At 36.1% G+C, this 14363-nt stretch overlaps 1 protein-coding gene across 4 annotated transcripts in view; it reads right to left on the reverse strand.

The window, feature by feature from the left end:
- SMYD3 (SET and MYND domain containing 3) overlaps nucleotides 1-14363 on the reverse strand; it is a 410479-nt gene that overhangs the window by 60162 nt on the left and 335954 nt on the right. For all 4 annotated transcript variants that reach the window (XM_071548005.1, XM_071548006.1, XM_071548008.1 and 1 more), the window contains one exon: nucleotides 13329-13439. In XM_071548005.1, coding sequence (XP_071404106.1) covers nucleotides 13329-13439 — 111 coding nt within the window. The remainder of the gene's footprint in view (nucleotides 1-13328; nucleotides 13440-14363) is intronic.

Below are 14363 nucleotides of genomic sequence, written 5' to 3' on the forward strand. Positions count from 1 at the left end.
CATTTCAGATGCTGAACATGTGTTCTATCTTTGCAGTAGTGGTGGATTTTGTTTCAGTAAGTCTAATTTACCAGGAAATTCCAGTTACTTTTATTATTTACCTATTCTAATAATTGTTTATTATTCTCTCAGTCTTTGTCATCCATTAATTTTACTGGTTATAATTTTGCAATTACTTCCACTTCATTCATGAAAATGATGGGTACAGAAGAAACAGGGTTATTATGGACACATCCTGAAACTATCTGGTAAGCATTATATATCACTGATGATTATGGTGATTTAGTACTTAAGTGTGTTGTCAGAAAACTCTTTAGAGTATATATATTTAGAGTGTGTAATTATAAATTCTGCTAGTAATAGAAAACACACTGAAAAATCTCGAAGTTTTCATTAGTCTTGAATATCACAGCCCAACAGAGCTTCTTAAACAGCTATAATGCTCACAGATTGTTATCATTAGAGCTTTTCTGTTTTACATCCACTCTTTGTGATAAAAATCTCAGCAAATAATATTATGGACAGTATTTTCTCTCTCAAAAAGCAGTATAAAAGGATGATAGGTTACTTAGCAAGAAGCAAGATAGTATCTAAAAAGATCTGTCAAAATGTAAACAATACACAGGGCTAAGCAGCTAAACTGCATCATATCGTCTTGCTGCCTGGAGACTCTTCAAATGAAAGGCACACGTATTTAACGAATTCTGAAGTCATCTCAGCTAAGTGTTGGTCATTCTGGTTGCTGACCAAAACATTTCCCATATTTATTTTTTCCACTAGAGGCCCAAACTGCTACTATTCTTTCTGGTGAAAAAGGAGGCATCATTACTCAAAGGCTGTCCTTGTGTCCCACACAGCTCAGGCCCTTGGGGATGACTGACACTCTGCAGGCCCAAGATCTCAGTGCCTATTCCCAGTTGCGATGATGGAAGTTGCACGAGCAACAGGACTGAGCTTGGTGCCGGTAACAGCACTGTCATTATAAAAACCTCCCTATTTCAGGAGCTTAGAGTTGACTGCACAATTCCCATCCGAGCTGTCCAGGTTACAAGCGGAAATAAAAATTGATTGGATGATGGGAAGAGCAATAAATAGAAGTTCACTATTTATCAATTTATAAAAGCCAGAGGAAGGGAGGAAAAGCAAAGGAAATTACTTACAGCTTAGCATGAGTAAAATAGGGCCTTATGCCAGATCACCCAAAAATTCCTGTCACATTTGTAATGCCATTGTAATATCCAGCACCAGTCCAAAAATAAACCCTGCGGGTAATTCATTTACCTGAGGAAAGATACTGTTCACCCTAATCCCTAGCAACTGTGAGGATGGCATTTCACAGACTGCCTTAGATATTACACATTTGTTAAGGCCATCTCTAGGTCTCTCTTACCACACAAACCGAGAGCTACAAGGCAAATCTGCTTTATTTCTTAATTCTGCAACCTGTGGAGACATACAGTGCCTCTGAGTGCATTTAGTGGCTCAAAATAGATATGTAGGTCCAAAACTCTCAGAATGTTTATGTATTCACAATGCATAATCCCATCCTTATTCATCAGTGCATTGAAATATGTACTTAAGTTTAAAAGCATGTGTAAGTCCCATTAAAGTTAATACTTATGTAAATGACTAAACACTTCACACTAAGCAGAAGTGTAGTTATTTGTGTGTCAAAGTTCAATTTATACTTCTGTGATTTGAAGAATTTGCGCCTATTGAATTATTGTTTCTAACAGAAGAGATACTGACATTAAGTTATATATTTATTTTTGAACACTAATATCAAAACAATTTAATATCAATGCATGAAATGTCACGATAAAACTGTAGCATAGTAATTAATTTTATTAATGTACACTGCAATGTAAAAACCTCAGTATTTACTTCAGCATATGCTTTCTGAATGAATGAGTATGAAATACAGGAAGTTGTTGTTTAGAAAAGTTCATGCAACATGATTATGATCATACACAGTTGATCAATCTACTCGATACCTTAAAATATTTAGTGGATCTCAAAAGTTTAAAGTGGCAATTCCTCAATAAAAATTGATTGCCTAACTCACCAGTACGTTTCTCAAATAATCAATGTAAATGCTCAAATCCACACTCTCCAGTCTCCAAGTTTTTTAAAGTCATGAATACAAAAGGTTGAATTAATTTTTTATAACTGCAGCTCCTGAAGAGAATACAATATCTGGTGTTTTCTCCTCCAGAATTTTGACAAGAAATTTGAGTGCCCACTAGAAGAATATCAGTTTAATATAATCAAAGAAGAAGCTTGCAAATACTTTTAAAAGATGTTGTACAGTGTTTTAATAATTTCAAGAACTTCTGTTCTAGAGAATTATTACTGACTATCCTCTAACTAACACCAATTTAAACCAGTAAAGGTTCTTCCAGTGTTTAAGGGAAGCAGTTAGAAACACTCTATAAGGCAAAGGAGTTTCCAGAACCTTCCCAGCACTCTATTCTGATTCAATAATACAGACATTTCAGTCATTGCCACAAAAAAAAAAAAAAGAGAGAGTGAAAAGGACATTCTCTGAAATGTCGTGATGTCATTATAAGAGCCTTGAATGTTTCTCGGGGACTTTATTTACAGTTTGGATAGCTATGTGCAGCTGGTTCCTGTTGATTGCCAGCGTTAGCAGTATTTACATGCCTCAGCAGTCAGTGGTGATCAGCCAAGGGGATTCAAAAGCCCAGAGAAGTAGCCCACATCACAAAACAGGTACTGAAAGACTAGACTTCCCTGGAAGCAACTGTTTAATGGGACCTGATGAAACAACATAATTTGGTGACATATAATCTATATTGGATTTTGAGTTTTCCAAAACAGTTCACTGTACTAGTAATCTATTTCTCTGACTCCTGATAAGTACTCTCCCCTAAGTACTTCACTCATTGATTAAAACCAGACATACTGTTCTCCTAAAATACTTTTCCCAGTCAAATGAATGAGCATTTTCCCTATGGAAAGCATGCTATCCCACCCCAACTATTTCTTTGTAAAATCTCTTTTGTAGGGTTTGGGGTAGGGGAGAAGCAGTTCACTTCATATGGATCCCCACCTTCATTAAGCAGCTACAATTCACTGAACTTGACAGTATCTTTCTCCACTATATCAAATGTCTATAGATTTAAACTACTACATTATTAGGCAGTAGCTGGAATCACATCAAAAGCTTTCAAAGCTCAGAGGGATTTCTTTTGTGTATGAGAATGATGCAAACTTAACATAAAGTTATACACTAGAAATACTGTGAGAGTCAAAATTTAGTTGTCTAGATTTTGTCAAAGGAAGTGCAGGAGCTTTAGCATATATCCAACAGCTGTTATCACTAAGACAAAGATTCACACCATAAGCAACTGACAGAGCAACATATTTTTCTTTATGATGATGTTCAGGTAAATCTTGGGCTGAATTGTCATACACTGTTTTTACTCCAATCCCCAACTCAAATCACTTTTTATTGTATAATCATCATCTTTCATAAAATGCACTGTGCAATCCTGTGGAAAAGAGCAGGACTTCCTGCAATGGGCCACCAAATTACATAGTCCTCTGTTGCAACTCACGTGGCTGGAGTAAATACAGAGTTTTCAAGCCTGCTGTCCTTTACATAAAAGAAAGTTCCTATTCATGTCTTAGAATAAAGCTCAGAAATACAAAATTTGCACCTACAGCTTTACTGCATTATTGTGATATTAATTGCATTAATGGAAGAAAGTGATATAGCACATTGTTTATCATAGCAAATTTTCAATCCAAAGAGTTCAGCCTGCAGTTTTGCAGCCCCAAAAGTCACAGACTTCCCTGTTATTCAAATGAGCTCATTCTTGCTTTAATAGGCCTCAGAGGATATTAGTTAAGGACTGCCACTGATTTAGGCACTGAAAAGCATGATTGTGTCATTCTCAACCTATGGTGCTTTCTAAGAATTCAGTCAGAGCCTCAAATGTTGAATTATTATACTGCCAAAAAGAAATCAGAATGAAGTTATGATACCTGATGAACTTGCCACAGGGTCCTAAATGAGTCAATCAATCTTTGAAAAAGAAAATTAAAAATAAAATTTGGCTTGTGAAGAGTGTCTGAAAGTTTAGAGGGAGCTGATAGGAAGGCTATCTTTCTTAATTTAAATAAGCCTAGAGTGAAGGATGATTTCCACAATGTGGCATGGGAAATGGCAATGTGATTCTTTGCAGTGAGTTTCATACTGAGATATACCAAAGAATAATTCATCTTTTTAATGTTACTGGTATAATGGGCATTTCAGGATTTATTTTATGGAGGGAGATACCAAATAGAGCTGCACATTACTCAACAGAGATCACAAAGCAAATAGCAGCAAAAGAAAACAACCACCGTCAGGTACTGTATGTATAACATTGCTCACTAAATAGGCATATCTTTAAAATTGTCCCTGTATGTTCCATGCATGTACCTAGGCACATATATATACATATATGTACACAATATTGCTTTTCCCATTAAAATCCATGTTTGTCCAGTGTAAATACATGTCCACTTTACTACAAAAACCAATTACAGTGAAATAGCTCACAGGAAACTGTTCTTCCAAGACAGACAGGCCAAGGGGATGGTTCAGTTATAGATTTAATGATGGGGAGATTATCAGATTAAAATCTGGACTACTGGATTAAATTTCTCCCTGAGACTTTTTTAACCCATTTTTGACCCATATGAAGTAAAACCATGATCACACTTCAGGGCCCAATGTGCACAAGTCTGCTTAACACAACCGTTCATTATTCCTCTCCTCTTATTTTTATTATCAGAAAACTAGGACAACAGACACAGCAATGAAGCTAACCTTTACCAAGCACTTATTTATACCTCCTGTATAAGTAGTATTTCATTCTAGTGATTTCCAGACATTAATTGCACAGTAATTGATGTCAGAAAAAAATATACTGTAAGAAAGGTAAGATTTATTAGCACAATTTTTTGGCTAAGGAAAGTAAAACAAAAAGAAGACAAACTGCCAGCATCATGAAGTACACAGTATAAAATTAGGATGGCACTAAACCAGAAATTTGGAGTATGAAGAAAGTATATTCAGAATTCGAAGAGAAAGACACAGAATGCACTGATATGAAAAAGCATCATAGGAACTACAGTTGAAAAACATTTATCCAGAATGAAAAAGGTTCCTCTGGACTAGTTTTGAGTGATGTCTTCCACAGGGAATGAGTTTGAAGATGACAAAAACTTTTGCTGAAATCACTGAAGATGGCATATTGCAAAAAATGTCAGAGAGCTAATAAAATAATGTCCTATTTCAAGTTACTCACAAATTTGCTGATAAACAGTAGAGTCCTTTTCGATCCTGTTTTTTTCCTCCATGTTGGTATGACTCAGATTGTTTGTTGACTTTACTGTTGTTATTATTTATAAAACTGGCAGTTTTGTAGGTTTTTAGACTGTACAGAGTAAAAAGAGTACTTATCACAAAAAGCTGAGAGTCTAACAAGACAAAAAAACCAGTGAAATGGAAGGAGCAAAATATACAGCATGCTGGCAAAGGCTGAAATTATGGTCAACCCATATAATGTTGATGTCCTGGCTTGGACCTATAAAGGTAAATGGTAAAATTCTTCCCTTGTCTGAAAGGGATTTAGTTCACATATAGAGAACCAAAGAGAGCTTTACATACAGAGAAAATGGGGTTTCCACTCACTTTCTTTTCCTTTAAAATTCATAGCACATTACTTGAAATATACACTTGGAAAGACAAAGATCCAAGCTCCCAATTTCTACTTGACTTGGAGCAAGAATGTAGAAAAAAGAAAGAGTATGCCTTCTTTATCCTGGACTCACGTGAACCTCACCCATCACCTAACGCACTAACAGAGTTGTGGGCCCCCCTTACCCCATAGGTTCTCCTCTGACACCGAGGATAAAATTTCATTCTGGCTCTGATGCAGATATTATGTTGTCCAAAAGTGGAAGATCTTCAACTGGAGGAATTTTTGCTTACAGAAAATAGAATACCAGTCAGTCCAGAAAACTGCAGTTTAAACTTGCAACATCCTTTTTTTTTAAATTACTGAAATGAGATTTGAATTGAAATCCACCATATTTCAAGTAAATTACTTAAATAATGGAATTTTAAAAGATTAAACTTGCTGCAGAGTAGAAAATATTGATTGATAAACAGATCAAGAAAAGGAATCCAAAATCAAGATTATTCTCATAGGGACTACTGATACTAGAAACCACCTTGACAGTCTGAGCATACAAGAAACCTCAGTGAAAGAGAATTCAGAGCTTCAAGTTCAGATAATGCAACAACTGGCTTTGATATACATTTAGGAAAAAATTATGAACTGGTGTCTCTAAAATCACTGCAGGAAAAGGGGTTTGGCAAGTGATTTGTCTGATCTAGGCTTATATTTTAATTTTTTAAATTATGACTGTTTCTATCTTCCATATGTTTATTTTAGATTGGTAACCCAGATTGAGACTTTTCTTATTTCTGATAATCATTCAGCAGAGATCAAATAGTGACTGCTAAAGGAAGGACATTATAGGGGAAAAAAAGAAATTACAACAGTAATAGCTACTTCTAACAATGGTCCTAGGAAGCTGGACATTCAGAAAGGGAGAACATTGCTAGTCAGGCATTTAAAAGTAACTGCAACTGCCTAAAACAGTGATGAGAGTGGACTCCCTTCCCTTGGCAAAATACTGTTTCTGCTTCAAACATCTGCCAGAAGATTTACATTTGCTCTTATGTCAGGGTCTGACAGGAATGATATTTTGCTCCCCTCAGATGAGCAGACAGCCATACTCCCAGGAGAGTGGCACACCCCAACTTCTACATTTGCTTCAAATTCGAACTTGTTGGACCAAACTGATACAGGTTTCCCCATCAAGGATCTCCTGAACAGGCAAAGAGTTTGCATACAGTTTTCAACTCATGTCTATTTATAAGAACAGTCACATCTTCTCCATGACCTTGATAATCCAAGTGAGCTCCATCTGACTACTGTCAAAGGGTGACCAGAGCACACTGAGACAGTCCCAAAACTACTGGGATAGGCAGGCTGTTATGGAAAAGGGATCACAGTCCATTTGTCACTGTCTTTGCAACTTCCCTTTAGTAGAAAATAATTACAATGTTGAAAGATGGAAGGAGCCTCAGAAGTCATGTAAGAAATGCTGAGAAACTGAAGAGATGGTGTCTTTGTTAACGAACAAGAGATCTCAGAAATTAGAAGCAGTTCACTTGTTTTTTACTGTCATTTTTTTGCACTAGAAAAATAAAAGCCCTCTGTCCTTGGCTGTTTGGAAATCCATCCCAAGAGGGTAAGATCCTCTGAAAGGGAACAGAAGAATGTTAGACTGACTGCTGGATTTCAGGAACCAATCCAGGGTTTACGTCACTACCAAATGTCTTGCCAGAAAGAAGGAACTGTTAATCAGTCAACCACCTATGGAAAGAATCAGCACTGTGTCCCAGTGGGCTGCTACTTACTGACACTGGCTTTTGTAGGCACTCGTTATACTAAGATGGGGCTGAAAGAGTAGGTGGGTGATATATTATTGATCTCTGGCTTGATGTCATTCTGTAGTTTGTTTCAAAGGCAATTCTAGTGACAAAACCCTAAAAAAACATGAAGAATGAGGAATTTCCACACTGATCTATTGCAAACTCTCTATTTTAATGGGAAATAAATTAAACCAGAATTTTCTTGGAATAAAGCCTTCATCTTTCTTTTTTTTTTATTTTTTTCTTTTTTTTTTTTCCGTAACACACTCTTTTGTACATTAGTGCTTAGAAAATTCCTTAAAATTATGACTAGAGATACAGATGCTCCTAGTTTATCCTTTGCTTTGATCAAGGGGTTTTATGTTCAGTTAGCTGTATAAACACACTTGTTTTCAACAATCCCATTTAATCCTAGCTTCCTAGGCTTCATCTTTTGAATTAATTTGGAGATCTCATCTTTTATATTGCACTTGGAAAACTTAGTGAGAATGTAAATGTCTGAAAATAAATACTGGGGAAAACAGGATACAAACTTCTGGAATTTGACAACTCAGCAATTTAAAAAGGCACTTTTTAACATATAATTTTGTGTTCCCTGTGTACTAAATACATGATCCCTGAGGGAGGGGTGATATTTTTGTACTACCACCAGTACAGTGATCTTGCATAAAACCTTTACATGCTAATTCAAAACGACAGTCAATACTAATATTCTTCATCTAACAATGCCTCTGTGATTTAAGCACAAATTCTTCAAAGGTATTGCTGACACCAAGCATGTAGATCAAAGGTTATATGGAAGTATCTTTCAGAAAACCTGCTGAGGCAAATCAATCATGGTCATATACTGTAGCAACTAATTCGATCCACTTACGTGGAGGTTCATTTACATTCTAAGAAATTTCTAAACTACAGTTGTGTTGTTTTCTCAGCTAGTAAAAAATTGTCAAAACTTCTCAGAAATTCTGGAACTTATTCAGTGGGGCTTTTTATAACAGAGCTGTTGGATGTATGCAATAACAGATAAAGAGTTACAGGTGACATTTTTATGTAAGGTAGGAAGCTTAGCTGCTAAGGTGACCTAACTTTGAAAGTCCCTGAGTTGGAAATTGGACTTATGATGCTCTCTACCAAAACTGAGGGTGCAATGCAAGTAACTACTAAGCAAAGCAATAACTGATTAAAGGAATAACAAGCTCACTATAATTTTTTTTATTATTGACTTTGGCAACTATGAAACACTGGCCAAATATAAAAATTCTTCAGATTCAAACCCACCGCTACTTACCTTGTAATAAATAAAAGCTTTCCAAAAAACAAGATAGACTGAAATACTAAATTCTGGCTCCAAAAGAGAAAGACGACTCATAACAAAGCAATTCTATAAGCATAAATGTCCCTGAAATCCTTGGCTGAAAAAATGAACATGAACAATACCCTGGCTCATGACTGTGGAAAAAACTGTTCTTCATTTAAAATGTTTGTCATCAATGTAATCCCATCTTTAACTATAATTAATGTAAAGGGCTTTTATATGCTGGAATGGGAATACGCTGCCAAGAGTTTAGCTTTTATGAAGGCACACATTTCTTAATTACTGTGGAGATTGATCTTAACATGGAATGAAGAATAATGTATAAAGCTGTCAGAGATACAATGAACTGAAGACATTACAGTAGCTATAACTTAAAGTACTGACAGTCAAGAAGTATTCCAGGAGTGACTTTTAGAAAGACATGTTTATTTCCCTCTCTTAGCTACCAGGGTTTTTTCCCAACTTTGGCCAAAATGTTGTTTAGATTTGTAGCTATTAGCATTTAATTTTTCAGGAACTGAACTGCCAAAAGCTCCACCTCAATCTTATCTTAACCAGTTTACAGTGATTTTAGCACTTGCCAGGCTGCTTGACCAGCTTCCAGAAGACACTGGCCACCATTATGGTACATCCTCTTAGAGTTAAAATACAGCTGAAATTGAGGCCCACGCACCAAAAATTATTTAAGATTCTCAGGTCCAGCCAATGTTTGCCTCTATATATTCTCATCCTTATGACATCTGTGAACTTGCACTATTTCATGGCTGTGCTCACAGTCAGACAGGCAGATAAAAACTACTACTATGTAGCAAACAGAGATCTGCTTTGAAGTCCTTTCACCAGCAGTGACCAGTGAGGAATGTTTCCTCCCATTCTGCATGCAGTGCAATTGTGACTGCACAGCCATGGAACTCTCTGTTTGGTCTAGGGCTGTGTCTGCTCACACTGACCACCAATGGGTCTCAGCTGATGCTAAAATTCCATAACTTTACCTTCAGCAAGGGCCCCTGTGGTTGGGCTGACATCTGTTTCAGGATCCTTGAAAATGTAGCCTTTCCTGTATTACAGTCTGAGATCTTGACACATGAAAGGGAACTCTGTATAGTTAGGCAGTGGTTAGAGGAGACTGTTATGCAGTATCAAGTTGCTGTATCTAGCTAATAAGACCGAATTACTCTGAATTTCAGTCCTTGCTGATGGTGGAGTAAATATTGCTTTCTCTTATATAGCTGTATGAAATATTACATTGAATGAGAAGCAAAAAAAAATTCTTCATAGATAAATTGCATCTTAAATCATAGGTCAGAAGCCTGAAATAATAGAAAAAGCCCTCATGTAACCCAGAATGGCAAAAGAGCATTTGACACATTACTCTTATTTGTATGCATAGCTACAATGTGTGATCGTAGTATGATGTAACCACTTACTGAGTTTAATCAATTTTAGCACAAACAGCAGTGAATAAGCAGTGACACTGACTGTAAGATATATTTGTCTACTGCAGCAGCCAGAGATAAATGCTTGAAGTGATCTGCATAAACAATTTGAGCGACAATCTGGGTGTTGCTGAAACCTACATAGTTGCAACTGTACTCTGCTTATCCATGCCAGCTAGCAGAGAAATGTCATTCTGTGATCCTTGATTTTGTGTTTATATACACTTCATGGAGCTGCATAATTTACCTCACCAAACTTCATCTGTCCAAAGCATGGGTGTTTACTTGAAGGCATTCCTTATATCCCTTCTAGTTTTCACAGATTTCTACTGAAGGACAGAATGAATGAGCCGCTTGTCTCTTCTTTGGGTATGGAGGGAGGCATAAAGCATACAAATAAACCTCAAAGCATTCCACTTAAAGGAATTATTCTCATTTAAACAAATCCAACACATAAGCAAAAAGCTAAAAGACCTTAGAAAATGCAGCCTCTTTCTTTATTAACCTTGGGCATCAGAATATTCCACAGAAGTATAAATTACCTTCTTCACACTGCATTTGTGGAAACTGAGCAAGCCAGAGCTTCACAGAACATTCACAAAAATGACGACCAATACACACAGACTGATCTGGTTTCTGGTCAAAAACCTGTTTATCTCCAGTTCAAATAGTAGAGTCTCACTAATTATGAAAAATAAGGGTAATTTCTTAGAAAACACAAAGGCTACTTTCGAATAAAATGAATTAACCAAGGTCACTTACAGTCAGTAACTGACTTTAGAACAGGAACTTGATACCATCTTCCTTTTTCGCTCAGGCATATAACATTAAACAAACAAGCCTTTAAAAATATAGTAGGAAACATAAATTTCATTGATAATAATCTCAGTAAGTATATTTATAAATATGAATAAATAAGCATGCCTATAACTAAGGTCAAATAGATAGAAGGTCTACATACTCTTCATATAAACTGCAATGTGTATTTCCCTCAGGATTCTCAGAATTGCTTTTAAAACATTATAAAAGATGTTGAATTAAAGCTAACATGGAAATTACCTGACTTAAAGTTTAACTGTAAATTGCTGTGTGCATCTCAGGAGCTTTCAGTGGTCCCAAGTATGTGCTGAGCAGCTCACAGGCACGCTCAGCAAGACTGGAGCAACAAGAAGCTACAAACTCTGTGTTTGTGTAAGTGGCTATAATTATTTGTTTCAAAAAGGATTCTACCTTTTGTGATGAGATAAGCACAACTGAAAAAAATCTCCAACACCCAAGAACTTGAATACATAAAGCATTTCTGGAATTTCCATTTTTACCCATAAGAAAGATAACTAACCCATCTTTTTTTTGCAAAGCAATATTGTAGTGTGGGAATTTACTGTTAGCTGATTACATTTATTGATTCACAATGTGGTAGGCTCCTAGACCTTCCTAGACCTCTCTACATGGTAACAATGAGGCAATTAGAGAATCTCAAAATGGATTCACAGAGACCTTTTCAAACATTTTTCAATATCATTCCCAAGAAAATTTTGCGAATGGGCAAAAAAGAGCTATAGAATCTTAGCACAAACCACAGTTACATTTTTAAAAAGAAGAAAATAATGAATTAATTTCCCCTATGTATGAAACTAATGTTTAAATTAATATACACACATAATTCACTACAATATTTTCTGATGTTATCTGTTGATTCTTATAATGACATATATACCAGCTTGGGCATATTGTTTCTTAAAACGTTCCACATGCTGAATGGTCTTTACATCACTTGTCTACCCTTTCACAAACTGTTAAGTGATCCTTGAAGACTCTTTAGTCTGCTTATTTTTCTTAATCATCATTGCATCTGTGAGGTTGCCATTTACCCAAAACTAATCCAAGATTTCATGGCACTTGAGTGACCATCTTTGAAAGAAAGACAAAAGGAGGTCTTCACTTCCCTGCCTCTGAGTAGAATTGGAGCAGTCTTTATCAGGCACAGAATGACAACACAGAGCAGGAAGTAACTTAGCATTATGTCATAATCCTGAAAAACTTTCTTGTGTTCTCTTTTTTGAACTGCCTACAGATGAACTGCATACATTACAGTTTAAACTTTGCAGTTCCTTTTTTTTTTTCCTGTATAGCAATTATTTAATGAATACTATTACACTCCTTGGAATTAAATTTTCATCAATACCTTTCTTACTGTTTCTGATTGAGCAGGAACATACTTAGCTATGGCATGTGACTCAACCCAAGTAGGTGTTTGTGAAAATAAGTGTGCATATAACAAAAGAGACAAAGTGCCTAAACTGCTTTGAAACCAGCCTCATTCTGCATATTCCATTTGATCTCCCATGAGGCTCTGAGTCAAAATTATTCTGCCAAGGCTGTATAAATATGAAGCAACCCAGAATATAATTGAACCAGTCCAGGCTGAACCCCAGTAAAAGATCACACTGAACAAAATTTTATCTACAACTGCTGACCTGCTAATCCAAGAACTTGTGATGTGAGTATAAAAACTACAGACACCCAAGGATGTTCCCCGTTCTCTCTAACAACTGCTGAATAAGTCTGATAGTTCTTGAAAATTACAGACGCAGGTGCTTTTCAGAATTAATTCAACATTATTATGAAGATAAGCACAGCCCTCCTGTAGTATCAGACAATTGGCTTCAGTTTAAGTTCCAAGATTATTCTTTTGAATAGAAAAACAACAAAAAAAATCAGCTTAAAGTCATGTTAAGTCTCATGTTTCAAGGTCCTTGAATCTCAAAGTGATCTGAACCACATATTGGAACCGAAAAGTGTTTCTAGCTTTATGAACAAGGCATATTTTAGCAGGAAATTCTTCTTATCATGTTGCCAACATTTCCTGCTTTTCTTTCCTTCACAGTTGTCTTTCATAGCAACATAAACAGCAGTGAGGGCAGAGGTCATTTTCTCCTCTATTCTGGCCATTCAATTAGTAGCAAAAGATAAGTATTACATAAAGGAAGGGAAGCTGCTGACAGGCCTCGGAAAATTCTGTTTCATTGTCAAGGAATTTCTTCACTCAACCTACCATCTCCTGGTTCTGGCAGAGAAGACAATCACATTCAAAGCAATACTGGCGCAGCAGTTGCTTTTGGCGTTCGCTGGTAGGCATCAGGGATTCAATATAGCTGATGGTGAGCTGTATGCAGCACATAAAAAAACAGAGTTGGTATATTTTACAAAAATTGCATTTCCAGGGGAAGGTAACATTTTTTTTGATAGAACATTTTCCCAGTGTAAAATAAAATGTTAACAGATTATTCCCTACAAGAAATTGCCTACTCTTACAAATGGTGAAAAACAAAAAGGACAAAAATAATTTCCATTGAAGAGCATTTTCTCACATTTCAAAATCAATATTGTTTGAAATTATTAATCACCGCCAAATTATCACTGTTTCAACTTTTCATCCTAATTTGGAAGAAAAAGAAAAAAGAAAGGAAAGCAAAGAAAGTCAGCATCTGAATTCCCTGTACATGAAATCTCATTTTCTGTCTAGCTTCAAAGCTTAGATGTGTATTTACCACTGCTGTTACACAACATCCAATTATCTCCAAAAAGTTTGTCTCAGGGAAGCCCCTACTTTTTTTGCAAATATATGTTTGAGCCTGAGGATAATTCCCTTTATGTCATACCCATCTTCAGTATGCCTGTGATGTTTCCCTTGTGACCAAGGAAGCACAAAAGCATTGTGGTTTAAGTTGTTGAAACTATTGACAAGAAGATTTATTAAAATGATAAAAGAAAAATTGTGCCTGTATTTGTGCCATTTTCAACTCCTCATGCTGTACAGAGTGAATTCCAATGAACTACAGAAAAGTCTGTAGTTTGTTCATTTTGATGCCTGCTAGAAGGAATTTTACAGGCCTAACCATTTGTAGAGTTCTTGAAATGTTTAAAGTGCTGCACAGGCACAAACCAATGATAAGGAAAAGAATATAACAAAAAACCAGTCCAGTTCAGACCAGCATGCAGTCACACATGCTATTGAGTGATTGCACTATACGCCCAACACACTTTGAAACACTCCAGAGAGGTCAGAATAAAAAAATCAGGTCACATT

The sequence above is a fragment of the Pithys albifrons genome, chromosome 2 (genome assembly GCF_047495875.1).
Source record: "Pithys albifrons albifrons isolate INPA30051 chromosome 2, PitAlb_v1, whole genome shotgun sequence".
NCBI lineage: Eukaryota > Metazoa > Chordata > Aves > Passeriformes > Thamnophilidae > Pithys > Pithys albifrons.